Source organism: Cervus canadensis, chromosome 29 (genome assembly GCF_019320065.1).
Source record: "Cervus canadensis isolate Bull #8, Minnesota chromosome 29, ASM1932006v1, whole genome shotgun sequence".
Lineage (NCBI taxonomy): Eukaryota > Metazoa > Chordata > Mammalia > Artiodactyla > Cervidae > Cervus > Cervus canadensis.
The window spans coordinates 39,519,207-39,539,620 of record NC_057414.1 but is presented as its reverse complement, the minus strand read 5'-3'; the positions used below and the strand labels follow the sequence as shown (position 1 = coordinate 39,539,620).

General features: G+C 43.0%; 2 protein-coding genes across 4 annotated transcripts in view; one reads left to right on the top strand and one right to left on the bottom strand.

The window, feature by feature from the left end:
• The window catches only part of RTN3 (reticulon 3), a 59,594-nt gene extending 55,994 nt beyond the window's left edge, over positions 1-3,600 (bottom strand). Inside the window, exon 1 of one of the 3 annotated variants that reach the window (XM_043452282.1) lies at positions 3,268-3,600. In XM_043452282.1, the coding sequence (XP_043308217.1) occupies positions 3,268-3,412 (145 nt within the window). In that variant the 5' untranslated portion in view covers positions 3,413-3,600. The remainder of the gene's footprint in view (positions 1-3,267) is intronic. The other 2 variants (XM_043452283.1, XM_043452284.1) reach the window with 2 other exon arrangements.
• A 6,580-nt stretch (positions 3,601-10,180) lies between these two features.
• ATL3 (atlastin GTPase 3) overlaps positions 10,181-20,414 on the top strand; it is a 41,490-nt gene continuing 31,256 nt past the window's right edge. The window contains exon 1 of the mRNA XM_043451598.1: positions 10,181-10,481. Within this exon, the coding sequence (XP_043307533.1) occupies positions 10,436-10,481 (46 nt within the window). The 5' untranslated portion in view covers positions 10,181-10,435. The remainder of the gene's footprint in view (positions 10,482-20,414) is intronic.

Sequence of the window (20,414 nt, the reverse complement as noted above, 5' to 3'; positions counted from 1 at the left end):
ATGTATCATAACTATACTTATGGTCAGCATGCTGCAGAAAATATCTTAGCATACTGATGCCAAGCGACCTACGAAACATCTTGGCTTCACCCCCAACTTCTTTAACAGGTCAGTTGAGTGAAAGGAATGACCCCTTATAAATATGAGGGGTCAAAAGCTGAAACAAACGATTTACTTTTATAAAGAACAAAGTATAAGAGCATCCTTTACTATGAGGAAGATTTATGATTTCTCACTTCTTATTCAATTGTTCTTTGTATCTATGTATTTTAAATCTATAAATAGATGTATCAAATACTAGGTATTGTTATTCAATAAAAGTTAGGATTTAAGGGCAGCAAATTTGTCTAGGTCACATTCCTGAGGCTTAGGATGTGCACAAGGTCATATGGTCAATAAGCATAGACAGGACTGAAATATAGGTACCTCTGGGACTCAAGTCTGTGTGTTTATCACCATATTACACACTCACTGCTAATCTGACATGTGTACAATACAGACTTCAGTGCTGAACAGGTAGTCAGAGTTCTTTTTTTACTTAAGAGTTAAGACTGAAAATACAAATTACATAATCATGTGATTGACTGATATGTTAGAACAAAGTGTAAAAATGAAGCCATAAAAAGTACATGGAACAACTCAATTTCACGAGTGAGGAAAGAAGTAATTAAAGCAAAAACTTGTGTATTTTTTTTTTTTAGTTGTCCCAGCTGTTTTTTGCTTTGAGCTGACTTCCATGAACAGATACAAGAAATGTAGCTTTATTTTGGCACCATGATTTTCAGAGCAATAATAAAGAACAGTCTCTAGCAAGTTAAAGAATTTCAAAGGCTACAGACAGTAAACTATTAAACCACTTTTAAAGTTCAGGCAATAGACAGGTATCTAAGGCAACTCTCATCCTAAAAAAAGAACACTAATTATTTACGTATCTTTCACTTCAACCTCAAATTTCTGCCTTCGAAATCTTTGTTCTTCTTCAAAGGCAGAAATCTGGGAAGCCAATCCTGGCTCCTGACCTTCTCCAAGCATACATCACTGCCAGCTGCACTAACACTGAATGCACTGGATGAGACAGCGCCATCACCAATCATTTTTAATTAGAAACTAAATTTCTAAAGTTTGTCACTAAACAGGTCAGTCAAGACACAATTGTTTCCTGCAGGCACCAAGTGACCACTTACTCTTCTTTTTTTTTTTAACTCTTATTTTTTGAAAGTTTCTAAAACCAAGAGAAGCTTGGTGAATGTAAATGAACCTAAAGGTTGACATTAACACCTACCGATTTTTAAAACAATCAAGGTAAATTTTTTAAGAACCCATTTTATGAGTCAAATTTTGTAATAACAAACTTCATCTTATTTTCATGGTGCAAAAGCCTGAGACATTTCCTCTGAGAGATGGAGAAAAGATGTAGCAAGGAGGAAGAGCTTTGGCAATGAAATTCTGACTATATATTACAGTGTCTTAAGCTAAACGTTTCAGGTAGTGACCTGACAAATGAGGATCTTGAGTTGAACTCACTAAAACTGTATTAATGATTTTTATACAATATTAATACATATTTGCAGTGGATAAGAGTTCAAGGTGGCGAGAGTATCTATTTTTCAAGTGTATCAAAAATTTAAAATGAAGAAAATCAAAAGGTATGCACAAAAGGGCCAGCAACATAAGAGTAACCAATGACAAGTGATTAAAGCCAAAACACCAAGTTGCTAAGTATATAAGGAAGCTGCTATTCATTTGGACCTTTGCCCAGAACACAAAAATTTGGAGGAGAAATGGTAGTGGTTTAAAGGGGACAGGGGTTCTAAATTTGCTGCCTCATTCCTATATCGGGATAGCTCATCTTGGCCTTGCAGAAGCTTCCTCTGATAACTGTTTCTACTGAAATGTCCATAACCACACTGGAAAATCCAAACGGGTACCAAAGCATTTATGTAGAAATCCACTGTTTGAAAAACACCTAGAGAATATATTTAAAGCTAAGATAAATTTTGTTCTTTAGAAAATCAACCCAAGATCCTCGCAAAATAGACAAGCATTTTAAAACGTCTCAAAATTCTCTAAGGTAGCTAAATAAAGAGCAAAATTATCTGTACTCCCCCGAGCTTATGGTCCTTCGACAAAAAGCTTTTCTTCTTCTTCTTCAAAGACTGAGTTCCTTTAAGAACCACCACCACCTGCTCATGGTGCTTTTTTTTTCCCCTCAAGAAGGCATCTGCACTGCAGATCTCCACTCTAGGGGAGCTTGCCAGCCAGCTCCCACCAGCAGGCAGACGCGTATACAATGGAAACTAAAAGCGGCCTGCAGCTTCCCTCCTAGTCTTTCATAGAGATGCGAGGAGAAGGGGGTTCCACCAGCCCCTGCTTTGTCTGAATTTTCTCCCCCTCCCACTTTTCTGCGGGAAACACCTCCTTTTGTTATACTTCGATCAATAATAGCCAACAAAAAGCATGGAATTAAAACATGTCTACTGCTTGGCATAACTCTTATCTATTCTCTTCTAGAATATAAGCTGCTAACCTCGTGCCCCCACCCCCACGCCGCGCCAGTGAAGAGCAGGCTGTGTTGCAGATGCAGCCACGGATCCATCTTGGACCGCCAGCAGCTCCCTCCCAAATCTTCCCTGAGCTATTCTCATCACGCCTCCTTCTGCCTCCGAGCCTCTGAAAAATCGGGCATTCCGAGTCTGGCCACAAAAAAAAAACTAAAGGAGGATGAAAACAGTACAGAAAACGGCTTCAGTGTTTCCATTAAACTTCCTCATCCTCCCCACGGGCAACCGAAAAAAACCACCACCCCATATTTTCTGGAAGACAACCATGAACGACTGGTTATGGCAACACCTGTCTGCAAACCTGCAATGCAACCCAACCCTTTCACCGCCATCCCCTCAAAATCCTAACAGGGCATTTCTCCTACCTCCAACCTGCCCCGATCCTCTCAGTCTCTCTAATCCTCCACTAAATCACCCCGGTTCAGAGGACGGATTCGCCCCCCGCCCCCAAACTGGTGTCTTTCGCCCACCTGCCCAGTCTCGGCGTTAACGCCCACCCGCGGGAATATCTCCCCTCCCCCAGTCTGTTTTCCCCTCACCCCGTTATTTCCTCACCGCCTGCAAGACCTGTCACCCCCCTCCCCCTTAGCCCATTTTCCAGCCGCTCCTTCCCGGGGGATGAAGCCTCCAGAACGCGAGGGTGATGTGCCTTCCCTGACCCCCTAGGGCCCCCCTCCCGAGGTCGGGGTCCCTCGGCGCGCCTCACCCGCACAGGAGGAGCCGCAGCTCTTCGTCCCCAGGGCGGGGCAGGCTCCCGGGCTCCCGCTGCCACCACCGAGCGCAGAGGACTCGGCCCCGGAGGACGACGAGGAGACGGACGGGGACTGAGTGGCTGCCGACGGCTCTGCCATGGCTGCGCGAGCAAAGGCGGGAGAGGGATGAAGAGAGATGTGGGACGGGAGACAGGGAGGGGAGAGGAAATAATCCGGCAGCTGGCTCTCCAAAGTCGCCTCGCCTCTCCTGCTCCGAGGACAGACTCCGACGGACTGACTGACTCAGCCGAGCACCGCGAGAGGGCGGGAGAGCGACCGCGCAGGCGCACAAGGGCCCTCGGGCGGGGGCGGAGATGGTAGCCTTGCGCCCACTGACACAGGGCGCAGGCGCAAGAGCTGTCCCTCGGCGCTCCTCCAGAGAAGGAGGGGCAAAACCGGCCTCGCGCTGCGCCAAGGCCCTTGGAGGGGTGGGCGGTGCCCCCCGGGGACCTGGCGCAGGGGGCGTGACCAAACACCAAGCTCCGCCCACCACTGCGGCCGAAGTTGAGGGGGGCCCTGCGCCTTAGTGTTTCTCCACGGATTTTTCTGTGATTGCTTTAGCTTAGGCTGATTATGTGTTTTAACGATAGAAATTTCTTTTTGCTTCTATTAGTGAAGTATATCTTTCCCACAAATTCCAGAGCCGATGTTTTTTGTCTGATGCGTTCCTACTCGTGACACCGAGGGTTACAACCACAGTGTAGGTCCACTCTGCAATGTGATTTATGGATTTTCCCGGATATATCCTAATACCCCATCACCACGAGGGACAGATGGTACAATCTCCCATTTGGTAGGTGAAGAAAGAGGCTGTACAGAAAAACTATTCCAATAACATTGCAATGCAGCCGCAGAACCTGCTTCACGTTCTTATCTCGTTACTCTTCCCCAAAAGGGGTCTGTCCCAAGGTTGCCAGTTCCCTGTGGAATAACTAACAGAGAAGACACATTCTGAACGAAAAAAAAAAAGCTAAACTAATGAGAAAGATGAGCCAGAAGATAACAGCCTGGTTATAGGATGGTAAAATTAGGGGTTAAAAATTGAGAATGTGGCACAAAAGACATATAATTGAATTTATTCGTCGCCTAAAAGGGGTCCTTAGTGGAAACTGTATTTGAAACCGGATACTATCTAGTTTATACTGGATTTCACTCTTTTTGGCTTCTCTGATTGGCTTGCAAAATTCAAAGCCTTCTACCTACAACTGGCCAAATGATTTGCAGTGTGCATGATTCTTTTAAAAAGGGAAATGTAGACCAGGAGTAATAAAAATCAAGACTATAGGCCTTGTTATTGCTAAAGCAGCAATCAGTGACCCCCAAGGGCAATTGCAGGATCAGCAGATCCTGTAAAGATGCAACCTCATGAAGAGGGAGGTAGTCAGCCAAGCAGCCACAGAGAGGGAAAGCAATCTGACCAGTGGAAATCTTCTAGAACAGGCGGTGAACTCCATCTGCCCTTGACAGATTTTAAGGTCAGGTAAAGCCGAGACAGGAGAAAAAAAAAAAGAAAAAAACTTCTGGCCATTGAAACACTCTTAAAAAAAGGCACAGAAGAATATTTCCCAAAATAACTTTGTGGCAAATATCTTACCCTAGCATTTAAAGCATCAGTTGATACTGCAGCAGCTTGTCCTTTGGATGACAGAGAGAAATGCAAGCCAATATGATAATCAAACCAGTTATCTACCATTCTGATAAATACATAAATTTTAAGCATTTATATTATCAGGTGCTGGATAAGGAAATGAATGATGCTGGTCTCTGACAGCAGTTGCAAGGATCTGCAGACCCTGCCTGGAAAGGAACCCTAGTTCAATATCTAGAAAGAGAGAAAAGAAGATAAAAATCAAGACACTGATGTGGTCTTGGTGGTCTCTTTAGAGCCTTCAAAGTTTTTACACAAGAGGCCTTTGTGTGGGGTGTTCCTTGGTGGTCCAGTGGCTAAGAAACTGTGTTCCTAGATTCCACATGCTGCAACTAAAAATCTCATGTGCCTCAACTAAGACCCAATGAAGCCAAATAAATATGTTTTTAAAAAAGGCCTTTGTGCTTGATCCAGTTCCTGAAGCTGCCTTTCCTTCCTGCTCCATCTGCTGTATCAGTACATTTTCCTGAGAATGACTCTTGGTTGGGATGTTATTTATGTACCTGATCTGTTGCACAGATGTTTACTGGTCATTTGCTGTGTGTTTGATACACAGAATACTGGGAAATCTGGAGGGATCCAAAAAATATGTTTGTCCTGAGTTTACAAGCTAGGTGGGGCTTAGAACATACTCACATAAAATTAAAACAAAATACAAATTAAATAGCAGCCAAAACAACTCCCAAACAACACAAAACTGTAACACTATGATTAGATGACAAGTGAATTGTTTGAATTTAAGAGTAGACGGAATCACTATGGAGTTATAGTAACTTGGGGAGGTTTTATGAAGAAATTAAGTCACATAGGAGCTTGGAGTGGTAAGGAGGCCCTTAAAGGCAAGAGAGAATGGTGCAAAGCAAATGCAAGGGGTGCTTTTTTGCAGGTATACAATAAGACCTCCTTCTGGGCAGACCAATCACAAAAAAGCACACTTTTCTCCCAGCCCAGTCCATGATGCACTTCAGTGCTGGCTTGTCCAGCAGAACTTGGCCTAGATTTGATTCCCTCTTGCTCTTCCTTTCCACAGGCTGCATTAATGCAACACAAGACCACACAGCCTTCTGTGGTGACTGGAGGCTTAGAAGTGTGAGATGTTTTGGGTGTAGTTAGCCCAGGTTGGCTAGAGCCAAGGGCTTGAATTGGGACAAAAGGGAGAGCAAATGGAGATGTTTCAGGGCCAGAGTATGGAGAAGTAGAAGCAGAGCCCTAAAGAATGAAGGCTTAGGAGGATCCAGTATAAGTTTTCAGGCAGGGAAGGGCTCAGATGGAATTGTTAGTGCTCACTGGAGTACAGCCATTTCTCAGGAGTTTTGCTGAGCAATTTTAATTGTCGAGGCACTGAGCTGGGAAGTCTTTCTTGGTCCTGTCTTTATAGGATGGTATTTACAAAGCTAATTTCCCACCTCGTCTTCCAGGTCATTTTATCATCAGTTTTTTTTTCCTTGACTTTTAAGGAAAAAAAATTAATTAAAAATTTAATATATTCACATGCCATATATGTTTATAATCAAAAGTATATATACTATAAAGTTTTAATCTATCACTAACCTCTCTGTACCCACTGGTCTCCCCCTCTACACTCACAGAGGTAACTGCTGTTAGGAGCTTTTTTGTGGCAAATGCAAAGGTGAATATAGCAAATTTATATTCTTGTCTACCTTTTTAATGCTTCCCAGGTAGTGTATTGGTAAAGAATCTGCCTGCCAATGCAGGAGCCGCAAGAGATGCAGGTTTGATGCCTGAGTTGGGAAGATCCCCTAGAGAAGGAAATGGCAACCCACTCCAGTATTCTTGCCTGGAAAATCCCATGGACAGAGGAGCCTTTGGGGGTACAGTCCATGGAGTCACAGTCAGTACATGACTGAGCGCGCGCGCACACACACACACACACACACACACACACACCCTTTTTAACACAAATGATAGTGCTTCCTTTCCTTAACAGCAAATTCTAGTGATCTTTTCTAGTGTCTTTTTGAGGCATTAAGACAGTTGTGCTGTTGACTGCAGTTAACAATAACGAAGCAGCTGATAGATCTAGAGGTTTTATTCTGTTACTATATTGAGGGCCTGATATTCAACTTATAACAGCCTAAGAGTCAGGATTGACTTTTCTTTTGACAAACTAGGACAAGTTATTCCCTCATTTTTTTTTTTTTAATCCCTCATTTTATACACAAGCAAAGTAAGGTATTTAAATGACACCCAGGAATGTCAGTTCTTCAGTCTGTCCCTTACGAGTGCCTAGATTGTTGCTTAAACGTGGATTCTGCGATTAGGTGGTAGGAGAGGAGTCTGAAGTGTGTTCCAACACAGTGAGTGAAGGTTATTTACTTGGCTGTTTACCCAACAAGGCTGTGAGTCTCTGGAGGACAAGAATGTGCCTTATGTACTGTGGCAGCATTACTGCCTAGCACTGTGCCTGGTACATAACAAACACCCTGTTTTTGGAAAGCTTTGGAACCTGATTCACAGTGGATATTATTGCAGAAAACAATTTTGCTATTTTTGTCCTTTGTAACATACTCTAGTATGTTGAATATTTATGACTTTGTTTTGCTTTTCCAGAATGAATATAATAATTACCAATTTTTGAGCACTAATCATGCATTAGTCATAATTACCAAACATATCTCATTTAACTAACTATGACAACTCTGTGGCTTGAGTATTCAAGTCATTTGGCAGATGATGATGAAACGAGTTGAAAAAGGTAGACTAACTCACCCAACTGTACAGCTAGTGAGCTAGAATTCAGAACCAGGTCAGTCTGACCACAAAGTCAGTGGCCTTGACCATTCAAACATATCTATATGCCACCTACTTCTTGAAAACCACAAGGAAAGCTCAGCCTCTGCTCATACATGAGTGAGATGGCTGAAGGCAGGCTCAAATCAGTCTTATCAATATTTAGCATTTTGTATCTCCAGGGTTTTGATAACCATGAATACTTGAGAAGGAAACAATAATAACAAAACAGGCTTCTTGTTTACAGGGGTTGTTTTCTGAGTTGCGACTAATCCTAAAACCTATGTATAATTTGTATTGTGTTGTTCCAAGTGCCGAAAACTTCTACAATATATGCAGAAGGCTGAGGTGCTGATATTGACCTTGATGATGTCATACTGAGCAAGATGTAATGTCAGTATTTGCCGTCACTTCCTGACAGGGTGCGTTTCAATGTGTCTCTATTGGGAACCCTTAAAATAGAACAGTGGAGAAGGAAATGGCAAAGAAGTCCAGGATTCTCGCCTGGCAAATCCCATGGACAGAGGAGCCTGGCAGGCTACAGCCCATGGGGTCACAAAGAGCTGGACACGAATGAGTGACTAACACAAATTAGAACAGGGTACGTTGTTCAAAAGCAAAAATTAGGTATTTAGTATTAAAGGAACAAAAAAGTGAGTGGGCAGTGTTACGTGTAACATGTACTTTCTTTATTCATCCTTTCAGTAAGTATTTGAGTTTCTACTTCCTGCCTGGCACTGTTTGGGGACACTGAAGATACAGGCAGTGAACACAAAAATTTCTATCTGTAACTTATGTTCTAATGGGAAGAGACAAACAGAAAAGCAAAACAGAAGTTAGATGTTGAGCAGTCTTATGGAGAAGGTTGGGGAAGGGGAGTATAGGGGTTTCCCTGATAGCTCAGATGGTAAAGAGTCTGTCTGCAATGCAGGAGACCCAGTTTTGATCCCCGGGTTGGGAAGATCCCCTGGAAAAAGAAATGGCAACTCACTCAGGTATTTTTGCCTGAAAAATCCCATGGATGGAGAAGCCTCCTGGATGGAGGAGTCCATGGGGTTGCAAAGAGTTGGACGTGACTGAACGACTAACACTATATGCTCATCACCACCATGTTCAGTTTAACTTCTTTAATTGTTTATTGCAGTTGTGACAAGTCTTTAGTCTCTGGCCCCTTTCTCTGAGCATGCCGCATATCCCTTGGATTTGAGTAGTATCTCTTAGGTCCTGCTTTCTGCACATACAATGTGAAACCCCAGTAACCACTTGTCCTGATATTTACATCTAGTTTCTTGCTGGTCAGGTAGCTTAGCTTGAATCTAGACTCACATATAATGCCTGGAGGAGGTATTCAAATAACCTTGAGAATTTGCAGAGAATCAGAAGGGACAGAGGAAAAGAAAACAAAACAGGACCTCTTTAGGTAAGTTTAAGCAGAATTATCTTTACTTCTTTACTGCTGGCCTAATCACTCCAGGAGTGAAACACAGATCAAGGGCATCGCACAGCATAGAGATGGCTGGAAGGAGTTCCTGGGTAGGTTATAATAGGTAAGACAGAAGAAAGTGGAATAATGTGTCAAGTGAATGAAGCAAGGGTGATGCAAGAGGTGGTGGTGGCAACAGACACTTTAGCCTCTCATCAGCTACGTACCCCCAAGACAACTGTCCCTACCCCAACAAATCCAAAATAACAATATTCTCCAATTGTGACAACTGCCAGTTTTGCAATCACATGTGAGTGTGAATAAAAGCATTTTTGGAGAACTGTGTTTGCACTGATCTACCATACAGTTTAAGTAAGAGCGTCATTGCCAAAGCAACTTCAAGACAAGCTCCAGGAAGCCAGAGGTTTACAAAATACGGCCATAGCTTAGAAAGAACAAAGGCAGTGGAAGGACTTTCCCTGGAAGTTCTTATGTTAGCTGTTAAAGAGTAGCGATGGTGCGCCATCAGGCTTGGGCAGAGACAGGAATATCGGGAGTAGCTGTAATGGTGATAATGAAGTCACGGCCTCCTCTCCTTGTGAAGTCAAAATCATTTAAAAAACCAGTGATGCTCACGTCACCCATGGTTGAGGCCTCCCTTCGGTCCTTAGGGTAGAGAGCCGCCTACCTATGGCTCCGGCCAGCGTTAAGCACCGAAACCCTCTCAAACGCGGCCGGTAGGGTCCCGATGCCTGTTCCACCGAGGCCTCGGACCTGGGCCTGGCCTCAAGACTAGGAGCTGGGCGGGGACCACCGGCCGGCTCGGTTCTCCCCGCATGGCCTGCTGGGAGTTGTAGTTCAGTCGTCGAAGAGCCGCGACAATCCCGGTCCCTCTCTTCCGCTTCCTCCCCGCCCCGGATGAGTTCGCCAAACAGTAACCGCTGGCGGGTAACCAGAGATCAAGGGGCTATAATTCCCAAGGGACCGTTGCTCCCAGTGCGCAGCCCCAGGTATTCCAGACAGTGTCGGACTCCAGCGCACGCGCATACGCGTCGGGCGGTGGCGGGATTTTGCCGCGTGCGCTTTCCCGCCCCAGTCCGCTAGGCGCTCGCTGCGCCTCGGTCGACCCCTGCCAAGCCTCTGAGTTCTCGCTCTCTCGCGGCTTCGCGCGCCCCTCCTTCTCCCTCGTTTCTGTTAGAGCCCAGGCCACGCCCGTTTCCCGCCTCCAGGGCCTGGTTCGTTCCCGCCCCAGTCTTGCCCTTTTTGCGCCCCTGCTGCTTCTGCTGGAGGCGGAGGCTCCATGTTGTCCCCTCAGCGAGCCGTAGCGGCTGCATCGGGAGGAGCAGGTGAGGCGCCCGATTTCCCCCGTGCCCGCTCCGTAGCCACCTCCACCGCCCTCGCTGCTGTAGCTCCGAGGAGACCTTACGCCCGTGCCGCCGCCCTTCCTCGTCCCGGCGTTGGGACCGCGCGCCCCTCCCTGGTGTCCCTTGGCCGGCTTATTCGGGTCCAGGGGCTGCTCGCGGGGTCGGGACGGTAGGGCACGGGCGGCGCCTTCCTCGGCCACCTTCGGAGGTCGGGCCCTGCGACCGGGGGAGACGGTTAGTGCCCCTCGGGGCTGCTGCCGCCCTCATGGTGCCTCCCCCTCCCCGCCTAGGACGGCCCCGAGGGTCTGTGGTCCCGGGCGTCGTTCCGAGGTTTCGCCCCGCCGGCCCCGCCCTGGCTGAGCTGGGCGCTCTTGGCTGCGGTCCCCTTCCTGCCTGGGCGCTTCGCACGCTTGCGGGCCGAGTGGCTCTGGCCTTGTTAACGGGCCCAGGGAGCTGAGAAAATATTATAGATGCCGTATTGTTAAACCTTTCAAAAAGCTGTGGAGGGCTGCGAAGTGTCTTTGAGTTGGAAACTTTATTTTTATCCTACCGACCTTGAGTTACAAGAAGTAATAGGAAGGTTGATTTTCAACCCACACTTATCTCCCTAAAGGAGATAAGAGAATGTGGCCTAAATTGATTTTTAAGAAGTTCTTTTAGTACGTGTGGTACAATACGTTCTTTTGCTTTCTTGAAGACATAAAAAAATAGTGAAAGTAAAAAAAAAAATAGTGAAAGTATTAAATAAAAACAAATGGTCACCAGAAATTCGTGGGTTTTGATTTCATCTGTCATTTTACCTGACTATTTTTGTGTGCTGTTGAAATGGCCAGACGTTTCCTTTGCGAAATCTAAAGGCAACAACAGAACATTGAAGACTTCAATAAATCCCAGCCCTGAAATTTGAACACGAAGTTGGGTAGAATGTTTTGGGAAGGAGAGAAAAGAACTAACGGACCAAAAATGTGGTTTCACATTCTGGCTGGCTTTTGGAGAATCAAAACCTACATAGTTTTAAGCCGAGACACGTATTCAGCATTGCAGTGTTGAGTTTCAAATGAGTGCTTTTTTTTTCAGTCCCCACAGAAACTAGCTCATAGTGTAGAAATCTCTGTTGCTGCGTTAACACCTGTTAAGGAAACGCTTGACTGACGATCTCTATCTAATGAGGTATTATGTTCGCAGAGCAGGTTGTTTTATTAGCTATTGTTTACTGTCTTATTGTAGTCATAAAGTTAAAAAAAGTAGTAGAGGAGAAATGTGATGACGAGTGCTAGCATAATTGTTTTAGTTTTCACTCAACAGGGCTTGTTGTTCAGTCGCTCAGTCATGTCCCATCCTTTGTGACCCATAGATAGCAGCAGGGCAGTCTTCCCTGCTGAGAGTAGGCTTTTGTAGAATTGGTTTTCTAAGGCATAGCACATGCAGTTTTTCATTTTTATGATTCCTAAGTCATAAAAGATATACTCACACTAATTATTTAAAATGAAATAATGGAGACTTGTAAGAAGAAATGTCTCCTCTATCTCCCCAGTTCCTCAGTGGTAGCCGTTGCTCACAATTTGGTCATATAGTCTAATATTTCTTTGAAATATTAGGGAACTCTAGGGTGTGTGAACTTGTTTGAGAATTGGTTTAAAGTTTACCTCTGATGACTAGGCATGCCTTTAAAGTTTCTGTGGCCTTGTGTTTCATATTGAGAAATTGTTTAAAAGACACAACTATAGTTTATCGTTAGTCTGAATTTTAAAACATTTTCTGACTCTGAGATTCTAAGAGCATATTCTCTAAAAAATATCAAGGGGAAACATGATGGGAAAGCTTTTAGTTAAAAGGAAAAAAAATCTTTTAGTTGCTGTAGAGCTGTGGTTCCCAGCTCTGCTGCACTTTAGAATAACTTGGGGTTTTTAAAACCTGCCAGTGCTTGGAGCTCACTCACAGATTCTGATTTAACTCATTGAGGGGCCAGGTACTAGTGAAAAAGTTCCTAAAACCCAAGTAATTTGATTTTTATATTAATAGATAATCAAATTTCCCTATAGGTGGTTGCTTAATTTGAATTGATTTATTGCATTATAGGAAGTATAATTTGTAATGTCAATATTTTTGTATTGAGTTGTTACTCTTCTGGGCGTCCCCAATGGCTTGGCGGGTAAAGAATCCACCTGCAATGCAGGAGACAGGGGATGGGGGTTCCATCCCTGAGTTGGGAAGATCCTCTGGAGGAGGAAATGGCAACCTACTCCAGTATTCTTGCCTGAAAAATCCCATGAACAGAAGAGCCTGGTGGGCTACAGTCCATAAGGAGGCTAAAGTATATTACAAATTAGAAAGTAGATTTTATAGACATAGTAGGTGAAAAAGCAGAGAAGTAGATTAATTCTTTATGTTTTGAAATGATAAGGAATCCAAGTCAAATATTGCCAGTTAAGAAAGTCTTATTCAACTGGAATACAGATAATTAAAACCTTCAGGTAGCCAGGTTGATTTTGCTGGTGTTCTTATTTTTAGGGTGAAGTCAAATAAGGTGACTATTGAATTCTTCCTATTAAAAAGATTTTTTCTCATTTTAGATTCAGTCTCTGCATTTCTGACATAATTAATTTTCATAAATCCATGAAGCACTGCAAAATTCTTAATTAAGAAAAAGTGCTTCTGTTCAGCATTCTGTGTGCTAAGCATTCTGTGGAGGCTTCCCTCATAGCTCAGTAGGTAAAGAATCTGCCTGCAGCGCAGGAGACCTGGGTTCCATTCCTGGGTTGGGAAGATCCCCTGGAGAAGGAAATGGCAACCCACTCCAGTATTCTTGCCAAGAGAATTCCGTGGACAGAGGAGACCGGCAGGCCACAGTCCACAGACTTGCAAGAGTTGTACATGACTTAGTGACCAAACCACTACCTGTGCTAAAATACAAAAATTCCCTATGACAGATGAAAATAATCTTCCTCGTAAACCTTTTAATTAATTAGAATGTAAATTTCCCCTAGTATTGTATTGAATTGTGTTTAAATAGTATTTTCATGGAAACAACCTTAGAAATATATGTGTATCTACCAATATACCGCCTTGAGACAAAAGGCACTCCCACCATCAGCAAAAAGGAGCCACACCCAGTAGTAGAGTTGGCTGAGAGCTTCCATGTATCTTTGTATATGATGATGTGTTTTCTTTGGCGTTCTCTGTGAACTGGGAACTTTAAAAGACTGCCAGCAAGAACGAGGCATGAAAATGGTATGCTTCTGTTTTTGGGTGTGTTGCTTTTGCTCTTTAGAAAATGTGCTATTTCAAAAGGAGAATGGAAAACTCAGGTCATAACTTTACCCTGAGTCATGCACGCTGCTCAGTGAAATGTTTCTTTAAGTATAGTTAGGATTTGCTTTTCAGAACTCTCTGGACAGTAAGAATGAGAACTGAGACTCGCTCTGCCCCAGTGGTTTTTAACCCAGGGTGGTTTTGCCTGGTTGGGACACTTAGCAATGCCTGGAGACATGTTTGGGTCTCCCAATCAAGACGGAGCGCAATTGATACCTGGTGAGAAGAGGTGAGAGATGCTGCTAAATATCCTACAGTGAGTGGGATAGTTCCCCACAACAAAGAGTTATCCACCCAAATACCAGTGGTGCTGAGGTTGAGAAACCCTGTTCTAAACTCTTCAATTGATCTACAAACTTCTGTCTGAATTACCTGAAATAGCAATTGTGATTGCTTCCAAATAACTGGTTTCGTTGAGTTTATCACTGGTTTCAAATATTTGAGGAGCATTTAAACTTCTTTCCCCCATAATGCTTTTTCTGATAGAACTTGTTTCTTAAAATGTGTGTTTTCCATAGGGTCAGAAAGGCCACTTATAATTCAGTAACCTTATCTACTTTTATTTAGCCTGTGCTGCTACGTTGTTTTCTTCTGTTCTTTAAAAATTCAGAAATCTAGGAAGAATTAGCGTTGTAATTTGCATAGTCTGTACAAATTTTCCCCAATAATAATTAATTTCACTTGTTAGTCTTTCAGCCATTCTATTTGTCTGTCCTTTTGGTGAAGTTGTTCAGTTGCTAAGTTGTGTTGGACTCTTTGCGACCCCATGGACTGCGGCATGCCAGGCTTCGCTGTCCTTCACCATTTCCTGGAGTTTGCTCAAACTCACGTCCATTGAGTCCAGTTATACATCGATTAAATAAGCATTTAAACTTAGTGATTAATCTGGATTAAGGTGTGTATTAAAAAGGAGAGGCTAAGTCAGTGCTTTAAAAGTACTTAGAAAAAACTTCCATGTCAATTATTGGAATCCTTTATAATTATCCAAATATTTTCAACATTTCTACATACTTTGAAATGATGACTGATACAGTATTACTTTGAGCTATTTACAGCACTAATAATTGGCAGTATAATAGTTTTACCACTCACCTTTTTTTTTGAAATTAGGTTTTAAGTTCACCAAACTTCAGTTTTTCCTAAACTTAGGTTTATAAGTTTACTTAAATGTAAACGGATGGTCTGGGAACTGGGATCCCACAAGTTCTGTGGTGCGCCTCCCCCCACCCCCCCCAAAAAAAAAATGTATACGGAGGTCAGGCATATCTTTTGTATGTGTATAAAATGTCACATCTGTTCATGTAAGTGAACATAATAAAGCATGAACTCTTCATATACTAAACAAATATTTATTGTTCATGTAAGTGAGTGTTACTCAGAAAATGTCAATTTGGAAAATGATTGCTTTGCTAAGGGAGAAGGCATATAAGGTTGCCATGTAAAGGTTTTTCTAGCACCATCCCTGGAGGTTAGATCTCCATCCAGTATGATTCTTGAGAAATGAAAGTAATTTCACTGCAAATGGGGTGTCCCTCCCCCTTAAAGAAACCTCTTTTGTGGAGTCCTTTCTGTGCAGGTTGCTTTTTTTTTAATCATGAATTTTGATCTGTTCTTTAGCCAGGCCTATACAATTTAACTTAACCTAAAGCATGAATAGGTTCTGTAACAAGTTTGGCCAATTTAGATAATTCAGGAAATTTTCAGTTTTTCAAGAGGCATTGAATTTTAGAGCTGGAAAATGGCTTTACCTAACTGCCTGATTTTGAGGAAGAAACGGAGACACAGGTAAGTGAAATGATTTACTCATGGTGTTAGAGTTAGTACGAAACTGGGCCCTGAAGTCTGGCCTTTCCTGATTGTTAGGGAAGGCCTCCCTCCTGTACATACTCCTTCACTTGCATAACAATCTTTGCCAAACCAGGAGCTGAAGTTAGAGATGGAAGAAATGATAGGGTTTGGTGGTACATTGCTTATGAGTCAGGAGAGAGGTGGAGGCTGAAAGGTAGAGATTTGAAAGAGTGGAGTAGCTGACAGGATTCACTTTGATGACACTAAATGGCTAATGATACTATATGCAGAGTTATAAAATGGTAGAGGTTTAATCTCCACTCATTTTACTGTTGAGACTGAAGGCTGGACATGCCCAGAATCACACAGGTTGTTAGTGGGAGAACTGGAACAGGAACTTGTCCTCTGACTCTTACATCCATTTATTTTTATGTAATACTCCTCCGAGAGTGGGCTGATGGTGCAATATCCAGATGAAGGTGTGCCTTAGGCAGTTGCACATTTGGATCCAAGTGCAGGTTAGAAATTAATGAAGTTGCATCACCAAAATAGAGGGTGTAGTGAAATTAATTAATTAATGGGCTTCCCTTGTGGCTCAGCTGGTAAAGAATCTGCCTGCAATGCAGGAGACCTGGGTTCGATCCCTGGGTTGGGAAGATCCCCTGAAGAAGGGAAAGACTAACCACTCCAGTATTCTGGCCTGGAGAATATATATATATTCTGTATAGTCCATGGGGTCGCAAAGAGTCAGACACGGACTGAGCGAGTTTCAGCTTCAGTGAAATTAACGAGTAGAGAGCTCAATCAGGGAGAGGATGAGAACTGCACCCCGAGGCTAAAGCGGGGCATTGGTGGGTATCACAGGCTGAAAAGGGGTTGATAAAGAGGCTGGAAGGGAAGGAGGAGTGGGCAGTATTGTAGAGTCCAAAGGTTTTAAGAAGTGTTAGAAGTCGTTGGCCATTGTGTGTTATCACAGGTGTAGGGTTGAATGAGAATCAAGAAAGATCTATTGCATTTGGCAGGTGAGGTCACTGATGAACTAGAGAATGGTTTCAACAGAGACTGAGAGGAAAGTCAGATGGCAAGGTGATGAGAAGGGAATGGGTAGTTGAGTGCATGAAGACATTCAAGGAGGCTGACGATGACAGAAAGGAGACTGGGAGGAGGAAGGGGAGAAACTGACTTTTACCACAATTCTTTATATGTACTGTTAGGTTTAGTGTTCACAATATTAGGAAGCTATTATTCTATGGTAGATACTAGGCCTGAATGTGACAGTTTCCTTAACTCCCCAGGAGCTCATTACAATATAAAGTTGTAATGAGTGGAATAATCAGTGAAGGTTGCTCAGTCATGCCCGACTCTTTGCCACCCCATGGGCTATATATAGTCCATGGAATTTTCCAGGCCAGCATACTGGAGTGGGCAGCCTTTCCATTCTCCAGGGGGGTTCTTCCTGACCCAGGGATCAAACCCAGGTCTCCCACATTGCAGGCAGATTCTTTACCAGCTGAGCCACAAGGGAAGCCCCAAGTAGAATAATAGTATGTACTAGTATTGTTTTTTAATTAATTTATTTTAAATAGAAGGATAATAGCTTTGCAATATTGTGTTGGTTTCTGCCATACATCAGCATGAATCAGCCATAGGTATACACATGTCCCCTCCCTCTTCAACCTCCCCCCAACCTCCCAATAGTATTTACTAGTAGTGGAAATAGGAAAACAGGTTCATTTGATTGAGTCCATAATATGTGTCATATGGACTTCACAGGTGGCTCAGTGTTAAAGAATTCACCTGCTAATGCAGGAGCCACAGGAGACCTGGTTTTGATCCCTGGGTTGGGAATGTCCCCTGGAGAAGGAAATGGCAACCCACTCCAGTATTCTTGCCTGGGAAATCCCATGGACAGAGGAGCCTGGCAGGCTACCGTTAGTGGGATTGCAAAGAGTCGGATGTGACTGAGCACGCTTACAGTGTGTGTCATACACTGTTGCTTTGAGATGGTGTTAGTTTTATAAATAAATGGAACTACAAATAGATATTTATCCACAATCACATTGTGACTAAGAGGTGGAGTTTGCTTGTTTATTATGCAAATATTTACTGGATATCTCCTCTCTGTGTGCACTGTTCTGGTTCTTGGGGGACATAGCATTGAACAAAAGAGACAAAAATTTCTGTCCTCACGGAGCTTGCATTCTGGAGGTGAGAGAAAGTAAGGATTCAAGCCCTGAGGACTCTCTTGATTGCTTTTTAGTGTAAAGTGATGGACTATGAGAGGACTGGATGGGAGGTCAGGCCTGAGGGAGGGTGCAGGTGAGTGATGAAGGATGAGCAAGTGTTTGCTGGAGTCAAGCGGAAGGCACATTTCAGGCCGTGGAAACAAATAGTTGAATAGGCTGTATATTTGAAATTTTGAAATTAGAATAGCACCTGGATCCTAACTTTCTCCTAGAAGGAGTATAAATTTACCTGGGAGGATGAGGAGAATAAAGAATTAGAGAAACTAAGGCAGTAGGGTGAATGGTGAAAGGCTTTGACTTACAGAATTAAGATTTTAGCTTTGAGCCATCAATCCAGAAAATGTTTTTGATTGTTTTGTTACATAGTTGCTCTCATGGTATGTTTAGGTACTGTAATGAAGGTGTTCAGCCCTAGGGAATGAGGTGACAAGTCAAAGCAGCACTCTGGAGATGTTGACTTGAATGATCAACCTGATAGGCAGGAACTGTTGGAAGCTGGCATGGCTAAAGGAGAGGGCCCTGAGGTTTTGCTTAAGGGCTTTACGGGATTGGGGGGATCTGAGATGCAAAGATAAATGAGCAAAGGACATTTACATGATACCTAAAAATAAGATTTTTACTTGGATGATCAATAATATATAGTTTTATTGTCTTAGGAAGTGAGAGATAAAGATGGTGTGGTGAAAAGTGAGCACCTCTGTTTGAATGATTAATGTGTATAGTTCAAAATGATTTTTCCCTTAAGTGGACCCAAACCAAGATCTTTTAAAGTCCTGTGTGCCTAGTATACTGTCAGAGAGAAATGCAGGATCTCCCCAACTCCCTTAACTAAATATAGCCTGGTTCTCTTCCTTTTCACTTTACTGTAGGCAGAAAGAGGAAGAGATGAGGAAAGGTTTTATCTTTTTTTAAAAAAAAAAAAACACTGTCCTTAGTGGTCTTCATCTTTTCTTGAAGTGCAATTCATTGTGTACAACTGCATACATTTTTGTCACGGAATTTTTCTATCTTGTTTGTAGTCCAGGTAACGTTATCTTCCATGCCTGTTGCCCTGAGAGTACCACCTGCATCCTTAGGGTGGCAGCTTTCAACTATATTACATACATATTCATTCTTATTTAACAGTTGTTTATTGTGTGCCTGCTTTCTGTAGGAAATTCACATTGCTCAGTAAACTTTAATGGTGAAATAGATGAAATGGAAAGAACCGGTACCATGAAGTTAATTGTGAAGCCCTGGGGGACTATTGTACTGGTTACTCGGTTTGGCTGTACCTCATAGACCCTCCAAATAAGTGCTTTAAACAAGGTAGACGTTTTCCTTCCATGTGAAAGTGAGCCCGCAGTGGCGGTTCTGTGACACTGAGTCTCAGCCCTGCCTCTCTCGTTGAGGTGTTAGCCTCACATGCCTGGTCCAGGGTGACTTGCTCCTGCTTTTGCATCTAGCCAGCAAGAAGGGGGAAGATGCATGATCTGAAAGTTGCTGCGTCATTTCCAGTCAGAACTTAGGCACATAGTGATACCCTGCATACAGGGTTGGTTTGGGAATGTGTTTCTTCTGAGCATTTATGTGCCCAGCTAAAAATATTACCATAGCAGCAGGAGAAAAATGGATGTTGGGGGAGCAACCAGCCATCTCAGGGACCTTGGTACTGCGTTGAGTATTGCACAGCACTTAACCCTGTGCCTTATCCATAAGGTATGAATAAATTGTTCTCTTTTGTTCTTTTATATGAAAGACTGAAGGTCTTCAGGCCCCGGATTCACCTGCTGTTATGTCAATAAGAACTCCAAGAGATTATTCACAAAAATGTTTCCTTTTTGTAATGGGAAATAATGGGAAAGAAAAGTGTTAGTATCTGTGTATTATAATGCCAGCATGACATTTAATCTATCGTTACAGGTTGTTTTCCAGTAGTTCGCAAAAAAAGTAAAAAGCGGGTAGGCCTTTTGTTGCTGTCTGATACTGTAAGTTTAAAAACTGGGCAGCAGTGCGTACTTAAAGGGTAGAGTCTGGCAGTCAGGCTGTTCTGTCTACTTTGCCTGCTGTGATCATTCAGCCTTCAGTGCTTCCCAGATGAAAGGGTTTCTGGGACCATATGTATGATTTTGGCCATATCTACCTACCTCTACTATGCTCAACTTAATATTTGTCCTTCAATTTACTTTAAATTCATTAGTTTTTTTTTTTTAACTTAGCCTCCTTCTAAGCAATAATCCACTAAAACATGGTTTTGTTTCCTAATACTCATTCATAATATCCTAATATAATTCATTAAATACCCAGTTATTAGAATCTGCTTGCTAATGCAGGAAACATGGGTTTGATCCCTGGGTCGGGAAGATCTCCTAGAGAAGGAAATGGCAAGCCACTTCAGTATTCTTACCTGGAGAATTCCATGGATAAAGGAGCCTGGCGGTCTAGTCCATGGGGTCACAAAGAATCGGACGTGACTTAGCAACTAAACAACAACAGTGTCCTTTTAACTACTTAAGAACGTCTCCTTTAGAACAGGTAGTAGTGCTTTGCCTCATTTCATAGGCTCCACTGCTGCTTTGCTTTTTTTTTT